Genomic DNA, 23940 nt, shown 5'->3' with positions numbered 1-23940 from the left:
TGAAGTGGGCTATGCAAATCGAGGATAGTTTCAACTACAGTCATCTTTCTCGAAAGCAGGATCTATGGCCCAGGTGGCCAGTGCATTGACAGCTCTGGTTATTCACTCTCATTTGTGCTGTATTCACACTCCATTTTTCTCAGTCTTGACAATGAAAATGAGTCAAGTCATTTTCAAGTTTTCTTCTTTGCAACTGCATTTTCAGCTTCCCACAGTCAAGTCAAACAGGCAGCTAACAGGAAAAGAGAAACAGGCATTAAACCACTGTAACTGAACTTAAGTGGGAAGAAGCTCCATGTTTTGGCAAAAGTAATGTTAAAACAAAACAAAACCAAAAAAACCCCACACAACCCTATGTGTTGGGAACCAATGGGCAAATTTGCCTATTTACATTTGAAAAATGGCAAGTCTTCCAGACTGACAAACATCCACATGCTACTGCTGAGCAACCAGGAACTGCCCCCCCACCTGAAGAAAAACAGGTTTTAAACTCAAAAACACTCAAGCAAAACACAGATACAAACTCACATACTTGACAAATCAGGTTTTGCTGTCCTGGCATCACTTACATTATGAAACAAGTCAGAAGCTTCAATGATCATGAGCTGCACCACATGTAAGCCAGTTTTCAGAACCAAATTTTCTCTGAGGAGGGGAAGCCTTTATAGGAAGTTTAAAAAAAGACCTTTTCCTATTTGAAAGCAGCAACTTCAATTTTAATCCTTCTAAAAATAGCATCGGACCAGATATAATAGTAAGTGGGCAGAATTTACACAGTGAGACACAAAAACCTTCTGTAAGAGAGCACTACCACAAAGCACTGTTTATATACTTATTTTACCCAATCCAATGGCAGAGCTGGCACTTTCAGATAGGTGCATTTCACTACTTTACTCTTCCCTTTTACATGGCATTAATCACCTATTTTTTAAATATTGCACATCAAGTGACTGCCTTTCTACCAGACTTGCGCAGCAGCCCAAAAATTTAGTAGCAGTTTTCAGAAAATCCTAAAACCCACTAAACCCAGAGTTATCTCATTGCAAAATGACTATATAACCGAAAGATATTATCAGCTAGCATCTGCAAAGACTTTACCTTAAGGCCATGAGTATTTCATAGGTATAAGCTAACTCCAGAAGTCTGCCCTCATACAACACTGGCAAGAACAGGGGAAAAGGTAAAATAGGTTGAAAACCAGGGCACATTAGGCGATTCATCAAAAAGCTAAGGTGTCCCCAGGTTCAACCTCCTGGACAATTCTTTCACCCTGATTCAGGTCTGAACCAACTATTTCATTAACCCCACAGCAGTATGCTGCCATTACATTTTACAGGAATAGACACTGGTTAACCTTTACGTATCTTTCACTCTTGCAGTTCTGAACTGTGCCTTGTGATACATGCTGCTGTTAGAAATTTCTTATCTAAGAAAACAGTCTCTACTAGTTGGCAAAAGAAGAAAGGAACAAATGCACTAAAAGTCAGCAGAGACCTAAATCCCATCTTCTGCCATCCAAGGTTAGCGAGAGCTTAAGGAATCATCAATCATTTTTATTCTTGAAGGGCGGCTGTTGTTTTAAAATTGAGATGGACACAGACGTCTGAACCCTTTATCTAATGTCTGCAATTCAACAGCTTTATATAGATATGTGCCAGCAGGCTGAAACTCAGGACTGAAGCAGTGTGGGACAGAGGAGAACTTATCTCAAGCTTTGCTAACCAGATCTCATGGTTGTTTGCCTGCACACAGTCAACAGCTCACCAAAATGCTGAATAACTACATCCAGGTTTCAGTTGAAACAGACTTGTCCACTACTTCCAAAAAAAACGATACTTGGAGTGTGAAAAGCACCAAAGCCAGACCACCGAGATCAAAAGCTTTAAGCATCAGAGTAACTTTCTAGGTCTCAAGAGAATACATGCAGGAATTCACTTTTCACATCCATTCGATCCTATGTTTCCCACCTTTGCAGCAAGATGCATGTTAAGAGGCTTGGTGTTATGCAGCAGCTTCGCTCCCAGAATGATTTAAAGAGCGAAAGAAAAAAAAATCCTAGTCCTTTGTCTAAAACACTTCCTCCAGCCCTGTCAAGGTCTATATTGGACAATCCAAAGGTAACAAAAACAGCATCTCTGTAGGTCCTAAAGTAGCTATCTCTGTTCTACATGGGTGACAAAGTTAATCAAAGCCCTACTGGAAGAAACAGCCTTTTAGCTACCAGCAAGTGCTCTCTGATGGGAAAAGAGGGAGCAATCTGGTAGAGCTCATGTTCTGCACTTTATGTAATTATCAATGATAGAATGGTAAAACCTTTTGGTTACCGAGTCTCCAAACCCTAATTAAAATCAGAAAAGAAATTGTACAAAAAAACCCTACCTCAAGGATGGAAAAGTGAATATCTTAATCTAAAACACACATAAAACATGCTGCTAACTCATTACCTGGAGTACCAGTGCAGCAAAAGCTGCAGAGCTTTTGTGAAAAACAGAGCATTCTCCATGTAAAAATTTCCCACCATGAGTGAAATGTTTAACAGATACATTTGCAAGTGCCAGCTGCAACATCTATTTTACTATTTCTGAAGGGCCCCCTCCTTTAAATGAGGCTGCTTTAAGTCACACATGAAGCAGCTCAACCTTTTCCAACAAGCAACAGCTATTTTCCTTTCTATCCCAGCTTTCACAGCATGAAAAACTGAATGTCTTTCCTGGCCCTAACACTGATTATCCTAAAAACTCCTGGCCAGCATCTCAGTGACAAAAATTGCTGTGAGCTTCCCTTAGCAATCGCAGTAACCCCAACGACCCACCTCAAAAGTGCTGAAGAGCTCCATTTATCAATCTTTCCCTCACTTCAGGGCTCCAACTACTGCTCCTGTACTCAGTCTACTACATTCTGATCTCTCTGAAACAGTACTTTCGTCATAAGTCATTGGGTCCCCTTTTGTCTTCCAATTTTTGCTTACCCCTCACACCAGCTGTATTGGCAAAACAGAAAGACAGAGCAAAACAGTGTCCTAGCCAGAAATCTGCTGTCCAAGCTCCATGATGTGTAACTTATCAAAACAACTAATATTTTTGCACCAGTACATAAGCTCCTACTTAAGTACATATTTAAGTACGTATAACTGTGGTGGATTGACTATGGCCAGCTGTCCAGCTAGCTGCTCTCTCGCTCCTCTCCTCAACAGTATGGGAAGATGCAAGATGAAAAAGCTCATGGGTCAGGATAAAGGCATGGAGATGTCTCACCCGTCACCCTCACTGGCATAACAGACTTGACTAGAGGAAAGTTGATTTACTGCCAGTTAAAGGAGATAACAGCAAGATACAGACAGAAATTAACATACCTTCCCCCCATCCCTTTTTGCAGGATCCAACTGACCCCTTCATTGCCAACTCCTTCCCCCACCTTGAGGAGTGCAGGAGAACGGAGGTTCCTTCTAGAAACATCCATGCCACAGCCCATGAACACCCCATGCTGGAACGGAGGCGGCAGGGGAGCCTCTGTCCTGGCACCTGGAGCCCTTCTCTTCCTTCCACCTCCATCTTTGCAGGGCTCTTCCTCACACTTTTTTTCCTCATTCCTCCCTTTTTTCCAGCATCTTTCCCCTTTCTTACCTCAGATTCTCCAAGGCACCACCAGCAGGGCTGAGGGGCTGGGCTGTGCCCTGCCATGGCCTAGCCAGAACCTGCCCAGAACCAGCCAGAACCAGTCTGAGGCAGCCCCAGCCTCTCCTCAGAGACCCCTCAGTCCCTGGGCACCCAATACAGCAACTATTAAAGCAAAGTTTGCAAATCAAGTCCTTCACATATGAACCAATACAGGGGTCTGAGCACAGACAGGACCTTTTCAGTCTTCCAGCATGAAGGATGCCTACAGCAGTCCCTCATGTAGGCCTGAGGACAGCAAGGAGACAGGGAGAAGACATGATGGCAGCCCTTATGCCCACAATACCAGCAAAGAGGGATCCTGCTGCTGCCAGCACCCAGGCACAGCCCTGCTAATTTCAGATGCCTTCTTCAGCATCCTCCCTGGCTTCCTCAGAAACCTCTGAAGAGATAAAAAAGGGCTAATCTGGCATCAGAGATCTCTGCCTGCATCTCTCACCCCCTTCTTCACCACCTCCATTTGAGGCATCTGGACACCCTGGCCCACTTCCAGGATCATCCTTTAAAAAAAAAAATAAATTCTCTATCTTCCTCTGAAATTGAGCCCAACTCTACCAGGGATTTGTTCAGCAGATCAGTAACCCTGTATGGAAGACCTTCTCCAACTTTTCGCTACAGTCTCTGGACACATTCGCATAGTTAATATTACGAGAAGTGTTTCCTTCAAGGCACACACCATGCTTCTGTTTGAGAGCCTGGTACGCAATAAACCAGCATTTGCTCTTGCAAGGGTAGCACTCACACCACACCACTTTGCTGCCCTGCAGCATGCTGGCTTGCAAAAACCCCAAACATTTGACCAGAGAGGGGAGCATGGTGGGGAAAGCCCTTGTACCTGGGAGCCATGCTCCTGCAACATGCCTGCAGTGAAAACAGAGAAGACCCACACCCGAGCACAATTTTCTCCCCAGTTTCCAACAAGTCCAAACCACTGCCTTTTTAAACCATACACTTTGACTCCCAGGACCTGAGCACTTCCCTGATTAAATATCACTGGCTTGAACTCATTTCTTTCTCTCTTTGCCAGTATGCCCTTGCTCACATCCCACTTGAGAGGTCAGATTTTGCCCTGAAAAGAACATTTCGCACCTGCTGCCTCCACAGGGCAATGTTTCTGTGGATGAAGGTCAAGCAAACAAGAACCTGTCTGAACTGCAGTGCTATTCTATCCCTCTTTGGTTTTCTTTTTCTTTTTTTCTTTTGAAATCAGGCTGAGGAGATGGACATAAAAAAGGCAGTGCCAGTAAGATGTGGGAAGTGTTCATCTTTGCATTTGGAAGCACTTTGTACGACCTACACATTAGCAAATGGTCTTCATTTGCCACACTTCTCCTTCCTGCCTGAATTTTCTCTTCTTCCAACATTAGTACAGAGCTTCATCACATCTGCTAGGAAAGGAACATAAACAGGAGGTAAGCTATAAATATTCCCTTCTCATCCTGCTTCCTTTGCCCATCTGGCTAAAAAGAAACAGGTAATCCACAGTGTCCAGGAAGAGGTAGGGGCAGGAGCAAGGAGATTCATTATTTAGAGAAAACAGAGGGGAGAAAAAAAAAAAAAAAAGATGAAGCAACTGTCATTGTTCATTGTGCCTTTCTCTCACATGTTACTGCTGCTGTGGAGATGCTACAATGACGAGTCTTATAACAGGAACATCACTGCTTTTGATGGCTTTGATAGAGCCTCTGGGGGGCAAGAGAGGGAAGAGGAGATAACGAACAGGAAAAAGTTTAACAGACATTTTAAGCACATTGGTCAAGCAGTCTCTACTGCCTTAAACAGGTGCTTCCCTTGACACCATCCACATGACTTTTCCCCCCAACAAAAAACCTCCAAACAACACCCCTCCCCCTGAACTAAAACCTTTTCTCAGTCTATATTCTTAATTTTATTGCAAATGTCAACAACTTACAGGGAATTACAGTATTCCTACTTTACCTGAAACAGATGACACCACAGTACATCAGACCGCCATACTCCCTCTTTCATCCAAAATTCTCCCAGTCTTTCCTACCTCTAACAGGCAACGCAAAGTGGGGCTGGAACATCTCCCCTGCAGTTTGTGATGCCAGATCACAGTTTCACTATGAAAACATTTTTGCTTTACTGGAGTAGGATGGTTTGAATTCCATTTCTTTAATACAGCCCTCATGGTTACTGAAAAAAAGCTGAGAATTTTAACTCCCTTACATTCTTAAGGCTTAAAAACCAGGAACCAAACAAAATAGCATGATACATTTAAGCCTGTGTCAGCTTTGAAACCAGAGCACAAAAACAAGGCAGAGCTGAATTCCTTACCCTAATTCCCAGATTCATTATTTAAATCTTCCTGAAAATGATGGTACCTCCCTTCTCAAATCAAAGGGGCCACCAACCCTGATTTAAAAAGCAGTCTGAAGAATTTAGTGAATTCTGATTCCACCGATTTCAGGGGTTCATGATTTTGTCTCCCTCAACCACTCACAGCTGAAAACTGTATAACAAGAGAGAAGAAATCAGATGGATTCCCCTCAGTGTTTCCCCCGGGCAGTTTGCTGTTCTGTTGTTTAAGTTTCTTTGTTCTTCTTCCTCTAGCACTTACCAACCCCATTAGGCAATTAATTTTGTCTTTGTTATAGCCAGTTTAAAAGAAGAACTCTAACCCCTCTTCTCCCACCTTGCCACCATACTGCATAAAGAGCTTTCTGGTGAGGAAAGAGCAGCTTGCTGACACATCCCTGGCACTTAGAACACCAAGAATGAAACAAAAAGCAGAGTTATGAAGTGAGATTTCCACAAGTGCAAGGAAATTCCTTCTACCTCACTATGTGCTGGGGAGCAGCCAACTCTCACTGGTTTTCCAGGGAAATAGAAACGAGGAACCTTGCTTTCAGCTCTTGAAAAGAAACAGCAGGCTCTTGCAGACTTTGGAGTCAGCATCAGCATACGTACAGTTTCAGAGAAGCTGCACACTCGGAAATACAAAGAGGTACAACATTCTGTGAGCCAGAGCAGCCCAGTACATCCCAGTACTGGGGGAGTCCTACACCATCAATTCCCTCCTCATTTTCCTGCAGGAAAGAACACCACACACAAAAAAATCTCATCTCTCTATCTAACCTTACTTGGGTTTGGTCCAAAAGAGGAACTGGTGGAGCAAAAATGTAAGTTGACTTTGTGGAGGAGTGCATGAGACAGTACGAGGCAGTTCTTTTGTACCCATAAAAATCACATCAAGTCAGTCCAAGCATTAAAGAGAACGAGTAGTTCCTTCTCTCAGATTATGAGCCTTACAGGGTAAACTTGGAGACTGAATTAGCTTTAGAATTTAACCCTTTGTGAGGCCCTTAGTTGGGAAGTTTAAAAGTATTGGCCAGAAGGGTCAGATAAGTTTTACATATACTCTCCCATTCAGACATTCAGGTCCTAAGACAAAACACATAGGTTTGCTAAATGGCTACAAATACCTGTGGCCAATTAATATTGGCCAGGTTTCTTCTGTAAGAAATACCAAAGTGTAGGACATTGAACTTGGCATGCTTCCTTGCTTTCTACATTCAGTTTGCATTGGTTCACTACCAGGTGTGATTAGTACAGTAAAGATTAATCCTTTTGCTAGTCCCACACAAGTCTTATCATAAAACCCTAGAAAAATCTCCATTTGATTAAGGGTTGATGCCTGACATTTTTCCCCTAGACATACTATCTGCCATAAGGATTGTTACTGTGCAACTCTGGCTTCTAAATCACTTACGTTCCCTGGCAAATTATTGTCATACAAGAGCAACAGAATAAAACAACAACAAAAAAACCCAACAAAAATATAAGTATTTTAAAGCCATTAAAACGCATTGTTTCATTGTGCTACCAGACCACAGATCAAGGAAACTTACACGCAAACTTAATATCCCTATATGTTAATGTTTAATATCCTTTACTTAACCATGTACCTTGTACCTGACTATTTCACAGGATGGCCTCCCACCTCCACCCTGAGAGGGGAAATGGTGCAATGCTCACCTACCATGTGCCATAGATACGTGTCTAGAGAAAGCAACTCAGCAGCACTTAAATGCAAGTGAAAGGCAGCACTCTGCAGAGACATACCTTCATTGACATACTAATGAAGTGCAGTAAGAACACAAATATGCCTATTGTGAACCTAATGTTTAAATGGCATGTTAAATTCAGTTTTGAAGGTTTCCCAGTTTGGCTTTCCTCAGCTCATCTCACCTGGCCTCTCTGCGAGAGGAGGAATAGGAAACGGGGGTTGGCCCCTTCTGTACAGCACAAGGAACAGCCATATGGTACCCTGTAGCATTCTGTGTATGGTTTGAGAAACACAAACTTGGCAGTATCTCCCAAGGTCCTCAGCACTGTTGTGTTACAGTTCCACCCTGGCTAGCAAACGCACAGAAGAGCCACTCTGGTCCTGCTCCTCTGGAAGAGGCAAGCATTTATTTTTTGTGGGACTGCTTCCCAAAACCCCGTGTTCCCAACCCTGGCAGCAAGTGGGTCTGACTGGAACTCCAGTGCCTGCACTGACCATTTCATCATCAGTCACCTCTGGGAAGATAAGGAGGAGACACCAGAGATCAAAAGGTTTTTATTTAATTGACCATTGATAAAGGGAATGACTGTTCCCGCATCTCCTAGTAGCACTCACTAGCTCAGAGCTATTCATTTCAGCATCTCCTGCACAGAATTACTGTGCTATGAAACTGAACAACATAATTATTTTTAAATGCATGAAAGCACAACAGAGGCACTAACAACTAATCGAAATTTCAGGAAAGCTAATAACTGAAGTCAATCATTTCATCTGACAGCTAGCGCTGTCCTCAGAGCAAGCTCAGTCATGTCCATCACCCCTTCAAGCTCAGCACCGTGGGAAGAAAGGCTGAACACCCTAATAAAGGGCTGCTTCTCCCCATTTGGTGCCACCTCACAGTCTGCAGCCAGGCCCTCATCAGCACCAACTAATTCTGTCACTTCCTGGACCTCCCTCCTCTATCTTAGGGAAACTAGTTGAAACTGGGTTTATGGGCACATGCACCATGCACAAACACACCTTTAGTTTATATAATGATTAAGTCAATGCATCCAAGTTAAATCACTAGTCAAAGAACCTTAAAGAAAAACAGACCAAAAAAACCTCTCCTACACATTTTCAATGGTTGTCAAGTTATCCACTGCCAGTACATGCGATAAACTAGCATTATAGGGGAGCATTACAAAAGGAGTTCCCAAACATTTGGTTCCTTCCTGGTTTTTGGTTTAAGTATACTTTTTTCTACTAATTCTATATCATCCAGATCACAAGGATTGTTTTCGTAGAATTTGAATTGATTTTTTTTTATTTCAGCTCAAGTATTTTTCTTTTGTTTTAAAAATCCAGAACACTATATTTACTGTGTTTATACACGTAATCATCTAAAAATTTTTCTCACAGAAACTGTTGCAGCTTCATCCAAAGAATAAGACACAAGAAAGATCCAACACAAAACAAATCAGTTTTCAACGGCCAGTCCTGAAAAGCTGATTTGAACTGCTTGCCCAATTATAATCTGTAAACTACACATCAGAGATATGCTTGCAACAAACAGTTTGCAGTTCACACTTCTTTGCAATATGAACACTGAGACTTAATTCATATTAAGAGACTAAGAAGCCTTGGAAACACACCACTAGAAAATGACCATTTTTCTAATCATTAAGACCATTTAAGAGTCAACAGCCCTGGGAAAAGAGATTATCCTGGGAGAGGGGGATTTGGAAGAGAAAGTAATGGGATTTCTTTGGCTAGGTCACTTACTTAGAGCTTTTCCAAATCAAACTGGGTTTAGTATATTGTGATAGGTGTTCGGCAGCCTAGAAGGCAGCAATTTACAATTTGGCTCCGAATTGTACAAGCTCTCAGAGACACCTTTTACAGTTTATATTTTCATTGACAGTCTCAGCTAGTTAATGAAAACTGAATCATTCTTCTAAAGGAAATTAAATATACACATGAAACAGAGCAAAAAAGCCTCCGTGGAAAAACCACCAAGGGCCAGGCATCAAGGTAAGGACTTGAAATGTATGCTTTCAATCCAAGCAAGGAGACTGGTTCCACTCACGCAGAATAGGATACTCTCCATACCTTCTTTCCAAGAACCTTTTTAATGTTTTTTTCACTGCAGTAAATAGGTCTGGGAACCAGGACTTTTCCTTTGATCCAATGCTAATAGTTAAAGTTCTTTCAACCTTGAATCCCAGGTTTCTTCTCCTCTATGGGGATAGTCTTAAGAGGCCAAGGAGCCCCTATCTGCTACCACACAACTGTACCACCTCACACACATGTCCACAGCCTGTGCTAATGCAAGCTGGGTAAATGCCCCTCAATTTCCCAGATACATACACTTCCTTCCGACAACTTCACCCCCTACCTTGGTGTCAGATGGTGAGCAAAGAGACAAAAACCTTCCTGCCCAGATGGTGAGCAAAGAGACAAAAACCTTCCTGCCCAGGACCACCCAGGCAGTACAAATTGTTACAGAAAAGCCACAGCACTGGAGACAAGTTACACTTTTACTTGGTCATGCTGTCTGAATTACAGGGACTTCAGGTGTGCAAGTGAGTCTAAGAGGCTAAACACACCAGAAGACTTATCAAGACCTTCACCAGAACCAGTCAGTCAGTTTGGGTAATTTCTTAACAAAAAAAGCTGAAGTCTTACACACTGAGGCCACTTCCCACTTTATGAAGCAATCATCTTAAAGCAGTTTCCATCCAAGTCTTGCTGTAATCTTATTTTAGCTGTATTGAGTGAACAAACAGTGGACAGAACAAGTTTCCACAGCTAACATACTGGTAGGACTCTGCTTTGTTCTCAAAGCTTATGAAATCTGCTGGGTTCACAGTTCTGCAGCCTTGTACTTGCACCAAGGCACAGCTTGCAACCATCTCCAAAATAAGTATTGGCAAACTTAGAAGATCCAGATGTAAAGGAAAGGTGGTTCAGGGTTAGGACTCCATTACAATCAGTTTCTTTCATCTCTGCCTGCTTATGCTACTTTACTGATGGGTGAACTGGATCAAAACAACTTGTAAGTGAACCGCAATTAGCTGTCACAGCTGCCAGAGTCACAATTATTTCTAACTGTATCTGCTAAAAGCTTGCATGTCCAGAAATATTCTCATGAGACATTGAAAGCAGATTCCCCTTTTCACAGTATTTTGGGCTTTTTTTAGTATAGACAAAGCTTATTACTGAAACAAGAAAGAAAGCAGCGAGGCATTACCAGTTAAGAGTTCAGGTATGAGGCCCAGACACTTCCAACTAAATAGTTTATATTTGCAGAGACCAAGTCCCCCGATAGCACTCTCAAACTGATTTAGATAGCACGCAAAGCTTCAGCTTTCTCAGCACAGCAGTGAGAACACATTAGCCTTTGAGAAAGCATTAAGAGAAGTACTAAAATAGCTGGCTCTAAGCAGTGCAAGTGGCTGTCCAGCTGAATGCTACAGGCAATTCCATAAAAGAGCTCTAGATGCAAAAAAAAACAGAAAAAGCAGTGGGAATGCAGACCACCGTTTTAGACACACAAACCAGTAATACTTACATCAACCCCAAATTAAATGTAAAAAAAAAAAAAAAAAAAAAATCACTAATTTCTGAGGGAACACCATCATGATGGAAAACAAAAACATGCACAAAGCATGGCGTGAAAAGCAGTAGAGCTAGCAAAACAAGGAACATGGGTCATGGCCTTGCTACAACACTGCATGGCAAAGCAGGACACTGCACCAACGGCAAACGGTATTATTTCAGAAATATTAAAACATAGCAAATCCACTCAGCCAGAGTACATCTCACATGGATGACAAGAAGAGGTGGTTTATCCACAGACAAACATGATTTCTGTGGTGGCATTTGGAACAACCTTGTGCTATTATCAAACAAAAATCCTTTTACCTTGCCCTCTCCTATAGTGGTCACAGTGTATTTTAATTTAAAAAGGCAAGAGAGCCATCTTAACATTGCACTCCTGTAATTCAAGAACATAACTATTATCTTGGGGGGGAAAAAAATATACACGCATGGGAAAAAATTAAGACCAAGTTACAACTGCAAGAGTTTGAATACAGTCCGTGAAATCACACATGGGTGGTGGGCAACTAGCTACACCCTTCTCATCTTGGGACAAATGTCTTTTCCCCGTTAGAAACCAAGGAAGATTCATTCCAATATGTCTACAGACAAGAGCAACAGAACTAATTTAAGTTCACCGGATATTTTGGTAGCACTGAGAGGTTCTCAGCATGCAACAGCTCAGAAGGTATTTATGAAGTTAAGCTGCACTGGCAAGACTGGGAAAACACTGGCTTGCTCCAGCCTTTCTGAATGAGACCTTCACCAATTTTAAGTTGTCATGAGCCCCTATTTGCACCAGGGGGCTGCTACCATCATATACAAAACACATTTTAACTTTTTAATTAATAACCACAACAAAGAGATACAGTAACGGTTTTACAGGCTAGAGTGTAGTCTGATAGTAGTCATTGGTTTGGAAACATTTGTAAATCAGACCTATTCATCATGGGAGGAGCAATTTGTTATTAATATATACAGTATACTTAATAATAAAGAAGCAAGTTTGACAGACCAACATTACACAGTAATAAGTCTGATCAGTAATAACTGCTGTTCTCCTCGCCTTCTTCCTTGCCTATTGCAGAAAGGAAAGATGGGTTTAAATTTAGAGCATTAAATTTAATGAGTTCGACACCACAACCCTTTGGATTACCAAAGGCTTGCCAAAACCTTCACCCTCCAAACCACTAAAGAAGTCAGAAATACATCAACTCCAAGACTAGTGAACAACCACCACCCTTTTGGTTTGGGGAGCTGGTGGAAAAGCCCATTGACAAGTTGGTTGGAAAGCACATGGCAGTTAAGGGGACTTCTGGGAGAGAGAGTTTTCACACACACATTTATTATTCTTAACTAGGCTAATTTGAAACTCCTGTTTTGGAATTCTGCATCTTCCAGACAGAAACTCTTGCCTAAGGAATAAAGAAAGATTAAATACCTGGTTTCACCAAAGGAGCAATATCACTAGAAAAGCACCCTGTACAAATCACTCCTCTTACTAAAGTGTCAGATCTCTGTAATTTCCCTGGACAGAGGCAGCTTCTATGATGTTTAAACCCCCTGAAGCCCCCAGAAATCACAGCAAAAGTTAGAGGGCTCCTCATCCCTGGTGGCTGAAAGCCATGAGCACGCAAAGCCAACTCAACTTCACGCTGTGGTACTGTTACTTCACTGATCTGCACTACACATGTCATCAGCATCACGGTCCCTTGCTGCGTACCAGGAAGTTGGTATTAGCTGCAGGAGCCCCTGTGGACATTTCATTCACGGCCACCTCAATTTTACCAGGTCACAAACATGCCCCTGCAGCTTTGTAGAGATCCACCTGGTTCCCTTTTGGGTACTGCGAGATTTACAGCAAGGTGCTGTATGACTGCCCTACTACCTCCCATTTAAAATAATTAACAGGAGAATCAAAACCTCTGACACTTGCTAGTTTAGGCAGTGGCTTATTTCTAGGCAAGAAAAACAAGTACTTGGGGACTTCGTATAAAAGGAAGTTCAAACGATAAACAGAAAGAAAGCCTGCAGAGCCGGTAACAGATTTCAGTAAGCTTTCCCACACCATTTTCAGCCCAGCAAGAGGCTTAAAATGCTCATTCTGGTCTGGCTAGAGGTAACTCCCACAAGTGCCACGCTCACCTTAATGGGGTGACATGAACTTCTTTTATGTCCCAAACCTTCCTAGAATTCCATTTAAATGCAATCTCTTTCCCTGCTTTCCTTCTCCCCACACGAGCCAGGATTTCTTTGATTCTCAATGTAATTAGGAGATAATTTTAACTCTGTCACTAGATTGATTGCAGTGGTGCTTAACCACACTATTAAGCAAATCATTAGCTGACATGTGGTGTCTTTTCCATCCAACAGAGCAATGCTCAGTTTTAGCAGGGGGGGCGGGGGGGGACAGGACTCCAGAGAAACAACCACCACTGATCCTTAGATAGCATAGGCATACAACAACAGCTGTTAAAGCACTGCTTGGGGAACCATATACACTTCATCAACAATGGAGGCAAGACAAGCAGCTGTAACTTTAGTCCAACCTGCTTGGCATACCACTTCCAAGGTCACCTGTGAAGGTCAACACAACAGCTAGACAGTGGAATCACCACTGGGTAACTTCAGCAGGACTAGCATACATAGGAGTTCTAACAGCCAAGTAGAAGACGATCAATTTTCTGTACTTGAGCACTGACTCTGCAAAGAGCCTTCCTACTTCATTTTTACAACCCTTAAGTGTGACACTTCCTGTGACATGTTCTAGTAAAGGGTATTAGCGCCCATCAGCTCCAACTCTGAAATGCTGCTTTACATGTTTATCACATTAGGAGCAAATATAGCACATTTAGTCATTCACTGTACCTCACATCTATTTGGAAGCAGACTAATTCAAATGAATATGAAGTTAGACAGTACAGTGTCTAGCAAGAAGCTTATTTCAAAAACTGCATGACAGCTGGCTAAGTTCTATGAAGGGAATATTTTTCCACCTGTTCCACCTGGTGAGTCCTTCAAGGATCCCAAATTAAGTAGTTAAGTCAACAGTAAGAAATCATTTAACAAGTCATTGTGCCCAAATTAATTGTCAGAGCATCAAGGAGTCATAAATAGGCAAGTGCAAAACAGCTGTTTTCTCCTTCCAGGAAAACCTTCTGTCCAAAACACAAGTGTGCATGGAGGAACCATTTTGCAAGTCTGTGACACCAAGGCCTTCTGCAACAGCAGCCACAGCTACTAGCTTTGCCAACTACCTGCTCAGCAGCTGCTTCAGCAACTCATTCCCTCCACACCTTGTCTCCAAACCACTACTTCTTTGTTGGTGTGAGAAAGAAAGGCAGTTACAAAGTCCAGATTTTGTAGCAGTGGATTTATAACCACAACAGCAGACATTGTACAGTCCGGCCCATGACTGAAAAGCACCTGAAAATATAGTGCCATTTCTGAGCTATGAGCATCTTCTTTCAATCAGATCCTGTTTGCTCAGCTGAGCTTCCTCAAAACTCATGTCTACTTTGTTCTACATGAAATTTCACCTAGTTACTTGGTTTGATTCTCACTACATACGTTGCAACCTAAGTCTAATGCTATACAGAAAAAGCAGACATGCAAGCCTCCATTTCAAAGAAAGATGGGCCTGTGGAGTTCTTGGCCAACAGTGGAAACAGAAGCTATGCAAACACATATACATGAACACGCACACCTGCACAGCATCTGTACAGCAGCAGGGCTGAACAGCTTTCTGTCTTTACCAACTGCCAGAGTGACACAAAATTTCTTTTTAATGGTGGACCATGTGAGAAGAGCTGGAAACATAAGTTCACTCAAGCAGACAAGGGTCTCTAATTAGCTGCCTTCTGTGCAGAAACTGGCTTTGTCTGGACCACAGGAACACTAGGAAAGAAGTGAAGAGCTTGCTTATAGTGAAGGCTGAGATAATAATGGAGATTAAACTAGCGTCTGCTCTTCACAGAAGGCACATTTCACAACAGCCATTTGGGTGACTGGCACCTTTTCTTTTCCTCTCCTATGTGCTACAACACCTGGGAACAAGAAGAATCTGATACAGAGACCAAGCAAAGATATGCCATATCCCTTAAAAGGAATCTCATGTGATAGAAATCACTTAAGTATTAACACAATGAACACTTCTTATACTATTTTACCACAATGCAAGAAAAAAAAAACATCCAATGTTTCTCTTGCAAGCCAACCCTGGGAATCCTTTTTTCCCTGCTTTTGCCACAATAGCAGAGTTTACAGTCCTAGACCATGGAGAAGCAGCTAACCTGGTGCAGCTGGGGTTCCTAAATCAAACTCCAGATGGGCTTTTAAAGGCCTCCTTTACTGACCTGACCTTAAAATACAACACAGACTGTCAGCACTTTGCTGATCATTGCAGCAGCTATTTGCCTTAAGTCGGCTAAGTACAGTTACCAGCGCTTCACAGGTCAGGGTGTTTGAGCATCTCTGTAGAAGTCACCATGGCTGTCTTAGAAGTGACCACTACAGCCATGGAACAAACTGCATGAATACGAGAAAGCATACAAAATCAACTGGCTTATTTTAAAACCGTTGCTGACAGCACATATGATTTGTGTAGTTACAACAACATTTTGCAAGAGTGGTAGTGTCTCAAGCTTCTGCCACCATCATTTCTGCAGCCATCATCTGGTAGCAGCTTTAATAGCTATCAACAAGGACAAGATGAATAGCAAATTCATGAGCTACCAAAGACTGTACTATTAGGGCAGCCTATAGATGTCCGGTGCCCTTAAAACTTGAAAAATTTTGTAGAACCCTCCCACAAGCTGAAAAAGCAAAGTTTTGGTTTTTTGCAATTTTTTTTAATTATTAAAGAAAAATTAGGGGCTTTGGGTAACCCTAAAGCATTATAAAGAGTAATACAGCAAACCAAAAAAATCCAAAGATGAGCAAGAGGACTATTTTACTATAAGTTTATTTTTTCTGAACCAGTGCATTTGTACTCCTGATTTCCCCCCCCCCTTAAAGAAAACACTGTTCAGTTTATTACATGTAGCAAGCAACTGATACAAATCATGCACACATACAGGACAAGAGAGATTTTATTCAACCAGTTCATACATATTTCAGATTGTAATTTTCCAGTAGTTTTTCCTGTTTTTCCTGCAAACAAGCAGCAAAGACTTCAGTACAAATTAAACAAATCTTTACAGTTTGTGTGGCATCCACACCTGACACACAAGGTGTCTAAAGCTGTAGTGATACAACAGTTCTGAACAACAGGCCCACTAGTGACCAACATAAAGTGGTGGTGGGGGGTAATTAGACTTTCAGATCAGTAGCCCATTTCATTGCAAAGTAAAACAGTGACAAGCACCTTCAAAGCACCCATACATGTCTATGGGGTACAGGCAGCACAGCAGAAGGGGTCAGTTCCTACAAGCACTGGCTCTGTTGTCACCCTGAACGCTTCCACAAGCTCTCTGTAGCCAAAACTAGCAGAAAGCAAAGATCTTTACGGAGTGCTTCCATTGCATCACAAAACCCCAGCTGAATCCTTAAACCCAACAACATAACCATCTTTGAAAGGCAGCGAGCAAGCAAGTTTTGAACTTGACTAATAAAGCACTGTCATCAGGATTTATTCATCATATCTTTTCAGAGCAAACCTAAAATACAAGTGATACATGGCTGGGCTATGCCACATACCAGGCAACCTCACACGATACATTTGCAGCTGTTTCATCAGCTGTCACCAGTCATCTAGCACTTCACATGTACAAGAGAGGCTGCCCTTGCCCTGTTTACCAGCTTCCCCCACCCACACTTCTGACCTCACCATCTTCAAAACACAGTTCGTGACACCATATACTGTACATACCCTACTAACATAAGCACTTCACGCACTCCTCCATACAGACAGGGAGAAACAAAAAAACCTAAAGCTTTCTCTTTAGAAGTGCACAACTGGTGAAGAGTTACAGGGTTAGCGTCAAAGTGAAAACCTATGTAGTTTTGTCAAAGATTAACAGTTTTGGCTTAAAATTTGAGTGGAACATGCCTCTGCTAGTCACCAGTTTACAGAATAACATATTTAAGAGCTCAAATCACATTGCGCAGGGAAAACAAACTGCACTCCTGGAAAAGAAAGAAGACAGAAGAGGAAAGGGAGTTAGTTATATGCAGAAATACTAAGGTGCTCTGAAGCAAAAGGCTCAGGCACTTCATTTTATGTTTTGAGGATTTTGTTTGTTTGGGTTTTTTTAAAAGCTTTTAGGAGAAAAAAAAAACAGTGGAAAAAAAATTTTCCATATTGCTGTGTCAGAAGCAGTGGCTCAGCTGCAGTTCATGAGGAGCAAATTCATGGTGGTGAAGCATGTAGAAGGAAGCAGATCCACAACACCAGACTCAGTAGTATGAAGTGAGCATGAGACACAAGGATCAAAACCAAACTCAAAATGGAATCAATTACTAAATCTCAGGTACAAACTTGAAACCCATTTTCTATATGGCACTGAAAATATTCATTTGACCCTTAGCACACCTCATTTCAGCATTTTTTTTTAATGCAAAAACATGTGCAAATATCACCCCCGTCCTCTTGCACAGAGCACACGGCTTGAATGCTTTAAGGAATGCAGCAAAGGAACCTGGAACCCATCCTCTGGGAGCAGACAACAGATCACGGATAAGCAGCTTCAGCATTTCTTTTTCACTAGCACATTGGCACATGCTCAGCAAGTGAAAACCTCCCCTTCCAGCAGGCTGTCTTCTGACAGCCTTGCCAGTTATTTTATTCATGTTAAGCTTTCCCTTTTCTCAGATACCAGCCATACAGTATTTTAACATTTTAGAAGTGCAAGTCAAATTTACCAGAGGAGAGAAACCAATATCTACTTCCACTGTCCCAAGTTTCCAGTCATCTGGACTGTACTGTGTTGTTATCAGCCCAGTACATCCCACAGCAAGGTGCCACACCCCAGTATCACGCGCAGTGTGATGCTCTGACAGGCTTTCATAACGTCCACCCTCTTCGGGTGTCCTTGCCGCCTGCCATCCGACCGCTCATTGCTCTTTATTACAATCCAGGGAAACTTCCACAACCATTTCCTTATAGCAGCAAGGCTGAGAAAAATATTTTACTGAACTGTGCAACCTTCATTAGCTTCTTGGCTCACAGACATAAGAAAAGCTATCACTGGCTCATACAAAGATGTCCAAGGGTATTTAATGCAGTTAAATATTTCTGGCACAGAAACAAGAAAAAAATTGAAGCGTTTCAATGCTCGGCTAAATTTGCTACAATAGTTGACAAAGAACTTTCTAAGCAAGTTCATCCGTGAGATCACTGCTTTGTGATGTACATCAACAGTTTGATTAATCACAAAACTATATTCAAGGGCTTGCCAAAAATGAAGAACTAATACAACAGACACTGCAGAACAGTTCCCTAACACAGGCACACACACATAAACGCACACTTATACTCTGCATCCTCCCGCATAAAGAGCCACTCAAGTGTGATCTCTGAATTGAAAACATTTTTTTTCCTATTTAAAGTAACTAACAAGTGTAAACTAGCTGTGTCATTTCTCAAGTGGTCACTGCCTTACTCTCTACAAGCCTCTGTTTACACAGCACTTAAACTACTCATTAGGTTATTTCAGATAAAAGATTTCATGTAGGAAAGAAGCAAAAAAGGTAATTCAGATAAAAAGCAAGTGATTTATCCATGTACCTGCACACGGAAAGTGTTCCTCCTCCAGTCAATAAACTTCATTCCTCCTTAGGAAGGATTTGACACACACATCAAGACAAATAGATTATCCAACTCCAAAAGCAGGAAGTACACAGGTCAAAATACACTATCCAGCTTCAAATCACCATTTTCATTTTTGTCTTGCTCCCTATAAAATAAACTTCCATTTTATACTAAGAGTGAATTCTCAGTGCTACCAGCTCTTGCTTTATTCCCCCAAACTCCTCATTCACCCTTAGCCATCCTACTACCCACTGTTCAAGGGTATGCTGCCAAGACATCACTATTACTTAAGTTAAACCTTCCAATATTTATATATTTTGTTCTATATGATTTAGGTTTAACCTCTACATGTAGCAGTCCTTGGGGCACAGCCCCTCAGGCTGTTGCATAGGCCATGTGCATAGGAGGCAAGCAACTGCTGTACTAAGCAGGATAAATGGCAGGGACAAACTTCTTAAAACAGTTCTATTGCCAAAAAGCATAGTATATAACCTCAGATATTAGATAGTCTTATAGTATCAAAGAGATGACTCATCAGGATAAGCCTAAAAGGAACAGGTTTTCTAATATTGCCAGAAAAAAAAAGGGTTGTGAAAGAGACAACTTATAATCCTCAAATATAAGTTCTTCTTGGTTTGCTTTCCCATTAAAACAATGCATTTTGATGCATCAGTGGATGCTAGATCAATGCAATCCTACACTTCATGTCTTCAAGAAGTTATCTTCCAAATCTGTCTGGGAATTGTTTAAATATTACACAGGCTGAAGAAAGAATAAATCAAACCTAACTATTGAAAACAGAGGTCATTTATCTCTCAAGATGAGAACAGAGACAATAGGCTATGAATAATGCAAAAGAGGTAAGATAGAAAATATTCAGTTCAGTCTATTACCTGCAGCCTGAAAGGGGTACAAAATAGTTGATTAAATTGGAGAGCAAACGCTGTTCAACCCAATTACTGAATAAATATTATAGAGCAATTTTTCTGTTAAATATTTGGAATTCATCTCCTAGCCTGCATTTCACCCAAGGACACTAGGGGAGGGCAGCAGGCTATGAGCTTATGCTTGCGTTAGAGAAAGGCTAAAGCTAACAGGATGTTTTGAGCAAAGACTTCTAGAAGAACGTGTGCCCTTTCAAAGGCAGTAGTCTGAGAGGGTGCACAAGGTGAGGGATAAGCATTCATAGGATATACTGGCAGGCTGCTGGTCATGCTTCTAACAATTGCTGTGAGGCTACAGATTTAAGGAAAAGCAAAAGCACCCAACCCCAAAACAAAAAGCAAAAGCTCAGGTTTTTCCATAGCTATGACACCAGCAGCAATCTGCCACCCCTCTGTGCTACACACTGCATGTTGGCACTGCTGAAAACAAGGCTAACACCCAGATGCATTTCAGTGCTATGTGTTTACAGCCCCTCTTCCCATAACCAGAGCTAAAACAGACATGTCCTGAAAGCTGACAGGAATTTTCTACTCACTTCCCCTGGCAAGGTTGCTCTTTGCCAAGGCCATAATCCTCCCCAGCAGTTACCACCCTTTCGCCTAGCCTTCAACTGCGGTGTCATTTCACCTTGCTGTGTTCACCAATACAGGCTTTCAAAAACCTAGTTAAAATTGGCATGCTACTTAGCAAGTTAATTTCTTACATGTAGCTTCAGACATCTGTCGAAGAGAAAACCTGAAGTTAATAATTCTGATTGTGAAGGTGTGATTTCAGGTGCTGATTTGGGAAAGCATCCTCTTCCCTCCCTCCCCCCCCCCTTTAGCTGTTGAATAAAATTAGAGCCCAGAGAATAGATATCACAGATCATTTAACCTGCATTTGTCCACCTCATTTAATCTCATCACTGTACTCTCCAGCCATTCCAGTGAGTATAATGGGTACCACAACAGAACTGACACCTGATAATGCCAAGGTAAATCACTTAAACTAAGATCCATGTTATTTTCATGCAATTTGTTTCAGAGAAGGATTAGGCACATAGTTAGCTGAGCAACTTGAAATTCTGGAAAAGTATTCTTAATTGCTACTTGAACTGTAAAGGAGATATTTCTCAGCACCCACAGGAAAAAAGAGCAGAATTCGTGCAAAGACAGAACCTAGCCTGGATCAGCAGGTGATCCCTGCCAGTGTCTCTATACACTGCCTGGGATTATAGTACTATCAAGACTTTAGGTATTTTTCCTTGAAAGACCTATACCTGTGAGGACCTTCACAGTAACTCTCAGCCTACATTTAGAAAGGGAGGGAAAGAAATATGTTCACTAAAGCTGATCTTCGCTCTTATAAAACAGTTTCAAATTATGACTTCTTAGCCCCATCTTTCCCCCCAGCCCCAATACTTAGGAGCAGCAAAGATATATCTGGAAACTGAAAAAATTCCAATCTACCTGAACTCAGTTACCTTCAAAGGCATGACCATGATAATAATTAAAACATGTTTAAGTGTGAAAAGCACAGAAAAGAAAAGGAATAAAACTTCAGTGTAGGAGTCTGGGAACAGCAATTGATGCTTGGGTCAAAGTTTTAGTTGGAGTTCTTAAAAGATTAAACAATCAAGAGCAGAAAGGTTAGTTATATCCACTTTTAACTAAGGAAAAAGTAAATGTTAGTGGATTTAATCAAACATGGCAAAAACTGCTTACCTATTCTTTGTGGTTGGTTTAGCCATACTGCAACACAAAAATTAGTTTGGGGATATATCACTTCGAAACCAAGCAATTCCAAGAATCTCTAGCCTCTAACTTCAGTGAGTCCAGTCACCAAGCAGGAAAACTCATTTAAAATAGTCAACCCTAAATACATTCACCACTTGTACTTTATGTTCCTGAAATGCCCCTCATGTCCAGTGACATGAGGTTTACCTACACTGAGGTGCATCTATCCGACTGTGTAATCATTGCTCCCAGTTTAGTACTGTGCTTATTATCTCAAAAAATAGACAGCATGTAAATAGCCATGTAGTTCATATACTTTCAGATATATTTAAATGAAAGAGATTTACTAAATAAGACATTTTTATGACTGATTCAAATTGAAGTCGAAATATAAATATCCAAGTCAAATGTAGCTACCTTAAGGGTACTTGATAGATCAATACTCTAAACACACATTATTCACAGCATTTCAGCTAAGAAATGTGAAGCTACTGCTAACTGTAATAAAAAATAGACTAAAAATTTAGCATATGTAGGCTAAGAATCCCACAACCAGGTATTTCTGAAACTTCCAGGATACAGGAGGTCTGATGTCTGACTTCCACTGAAATTGAAAAGGAGCAAAAATCAACGTAAGTAAACCTATTTGCCTTTTGGATGTCTAAGTATCTAAAAACCTAGTCCAATATACCACCTGATTTTTACAGGCAGTCTTAGTTTAATGGTTGGACTTGATCTTAAAGGTTCTTTCCAACCTAAATGATTCTACGATTATTAAGTTTCATTTTCATACACCAGCAAAAAAACCCCAAAACCAAAACCCCCAACAAATGGACCTAAAGAATCAGGAAAGCTTTCTTGCTACAAGAGAAATGAAAAGCACATACACCTGGGAAAAACTATGGAATATCTGCATTTCCTGCCACAAGTACAGAAAATATATTTAACACAGTATACGCAATTCTTACTTTGACAGACTGGTGAGTGATCTTATTGATGAGATATAATCCCTTCTCCCAGCCTGTATTTTAAAAGCAGCTCCCCTTTAAAACATTAACATTTCAAGGTTTATGAGCATATAGTAATTAAAATAGACTTTGGCATACTTAAGGCTATGCTTATTTTCCATGAAGAAATAAATTCAATAAAGTTAACATGCACAAAAAGAGATCTTAGGCATCCTTATCACAAAATACTCAAAGCCTAAGACCTGACCTCTGATTTTGACAGCCAATAACAGTCAATATCTTGCATCTGGCTTTACCTGCCTTGTGATCAAAAAATAGAGCTGTAACTGCCCAAGACTAAAGAAAAAGAAAGACATTTCACTCTGGCAGAAGAATTCTCTTGTGAGAAAAAATAGTCATTGCCTGTTTAATTCCACAGAAATCAGCTCTTTCTATTTGGTACCCTCCCAAACTTTAATAAGCAAGCTGACATCTTTCAGTAGACCCATTATCCTATCTATCCCACACTTCAGACAGTGACTTTAAATTTAATGTCTGCAAATCCTGTGCAAAATCTGCCAGCGATTATGCTAAAAGAATGATTTAGAGCATGTTATTATTATGCTAACTGCATCAGCATTAAGCATGCTCTCAAAGCCAGCCACGCCATTCATGCTTTGCTTAGAGCAAGCAGCATGCCACTCTCTATGTCTAGTACTTTCTCCTTTTGGTTGCTTTCAGCAGTGCTCGAGACCCATGAATAAATAAAGAGCAGGGAATCCCAGTAATACTTCGGGCTCTGTGATTGCCTTTTCTGCCAGTGAGGCTGATAACTGGAACAAACGTTTTCGACTCAAGCCTACCTCCTCCCTGCTACCAGCACATGAAAGGATGCAAGCAGGAGAAGCCCAAAAGGAAGACACTTCATTTCTACATTAGTTTGGAGCAACGTCTTTCTTGGGGGAATGACTCACCACTCAGATTTCATTCATACTGAATGCCCGTCACTGGTTTTATTTCATCGAGGACAAGCAGTGCACGTACAAAGCAGAGGCTTCCCCCACTCCGAGCTGCGCCCTGGGGAGAGCTTGTCCAAAACGCTCAGGGAAACTTTCTGCCTGTGCTACCAGCATCACAGGAAGCACGAGGAGCCCACCCTTGTGTGCTGCCAGCCAGCTCAGCAGCCTTGCTCACCCAGGCAACGCTGACCCATGGTTAAGGCTACCCGAATAACCCATTTTCCTCCCAACTTGGCACCAGACTGACAAATCCATTAAAATAGTTTTGGATTCTGTCA

At 41.4% G+C, this 23940-nt stretch overlaps 1 protein-coding gene across 5 annotated transcripts in view; it reads right to left on the bottom strand.

Annotated features, from left to right (window-relative positions):
- MCU (mitochondrial calcium uniporter) overlaps positions 1-23940 on the bottom strand; it is a 97037-nt gene that overhangs the window by 16073 nt on the left and 57024 nt on the right. The window contains exon 1 of one of the 5 annotated variants that reach the window (XM_049811079.1): positions 570-648. The exons of 3 other annotated variants lie outside the window; for them this stretch is intronic. In XM_049811079.1, the coding sequence (XP_049667036.1) occupies positions 570-602 (33 nt within the window). In that variant the 5' untranslated portion in view covers positions 603-648. Of the gene's footprint in view, positions 1-532; positions 649-23940 lie in introns of those variants that run through there. One more of the 5 variants, XM_049811080.1, reaches the window with a different exon arrangement.

The sequence above is a fragment of the Accipiter gentilis genome, chromosome 9 (assembly GCF_929443795.1).
Source record: "Accipiter gentilis chromosome 9, bAccGen1.1, whole genome shotgun sequence".
NCBI lineage: Eukaryota > Metazoa > Chordata > Aves > Accipitriformes > Accipitridae > Astur > Astur gentilis.
This window is presented reverse-complemented; position numbering and strand designations above follow the sequence as displayed.